Consider the following 1,139-nt stretch of genomic DNA (forward strand, 5'->3'; position numbering starts at 1 on the left):
CATCCTTGTCTGGTTTGAGTATTAGGGTATTGCTGGCCTCATAGAATGAATTAGGAAGAATTTCCTCCTCTTCAACGTTTTTAAATAGTTTGAGAAAAATTTAGTTCGTCCTGGTAAGTTTGGTAGACTTTGGCAGTGAAGCCATCTGGTTCTAGACTTTTCCTTTTTGGCATACTTTTTATTACTGATTGAATCTCATCACTCATTGGTCTGTTCAGGTTTTCTATTTCTTTCATGATTCAATCTTTGTAGGTTGTATGATTTTGAGAAATGTCTATTCATGTTGTTTGTCTACTGAACAACATGAATTGTTCATGTATGTGTCCATGAATCATGAATTTATTCACTCCTGCTGGGTTTTCCAGTTTGTTAGTGTATTATAGTTGTTCATAACAACCTCTGATTTTTAGTATTTCTTTTGGGGGGGACAGGAAGTAGGATTTATTGGTGGGCATAAGTAAAGAGAGGGCAGCACAGTGGAAGCCCTCATAAGAGCAGGGTCCATCACTTGTCCAGGGGGCCATTATTGGGGATGTACAAGGGCTGTCCAGAAAGTATCCAGCCATTGTTAATATCATTTTTCATATTACATGGCTGGATACTTTCTGGACAGTTTTCATATTTGATGCCACAGCCATCTGGGATGAGCTGTTCTCAGCCACCATGTCTTCAAATTCATCCACATTAAACTTGGTAAAGCCCACTTCTTTGAGATGTGGGTCTTCTGGTGGCCAGGGAACTTGAACTTGGTCCTGCATACGACCTCAATCACATGCTCCTTGCTCTGCAACTTGGTGTGGATGGACATGATGACAATATGAATCCTGGCCATGGTGCACTGGGGTTTTCCAAAAGCACCTTGCATACTCGTCTGGAGCCTAGATTGGGGACAACACAAAGTCTGACACATGAACGTACATTGGAAACGGCTGTCTCCAAGATCCCTTAGAGCAACCCATACAAGCAACAGGCAGCATACACTACCAAGAAGACTGCTGTTTGTAGCAACTGCACACTGGGCACCTATGAGGAAAGGAGCATGGTCAGATCAATTGGCTGCAGATTATCTTTTGTATTTTTGTGATATCAGTTGTAATGTCTTCTTTTTTGTTTATTTATTTGAGTCTTCTCTTTATTTG

The 1,139-nt window shown here is 40.9% G+C and overlaps 1 protein-coding gene across 1 annotated transcript in view; it reads right to left on the reverse strand.

Annotated features, from left to right (window-relative positions):
* NIPAL4 (NIPA-like domain containing 4) overlaps window positions 1-832 on the reverse strand; it is a 55,037-nt gene extending 54,205 nt beyond the window's left edge. Inside the window, 1 exon segment of the mRNA XM_012650379.1 lies at window positions 705-832. Coding sequence (XP_012505833.1) covers window positions 705-832 — 128 coding nt within the window.
* Between the last annotated feature and the right edge of the window lie 307 nt (window positions 833-1,139).

The sequence above is a fragment of the Propithecus coquereli genome, unplaced genomic scaffold, assembly GCF_000956105.1.
Source record: "Propithecus coquereli isolate 6110/MARCELLA unplaced genomic scaffold, Pcoq_1.0 Scaffold322, whole genome shotgun sequence".
In the NCBI taxonomy this organism is placed as follows: domain Eukaryota; kingdom Metazoa; phylum Chordata; class Mammalia; order Primates; family Indriidae; genus Propithecus; species Propithecus coquereli.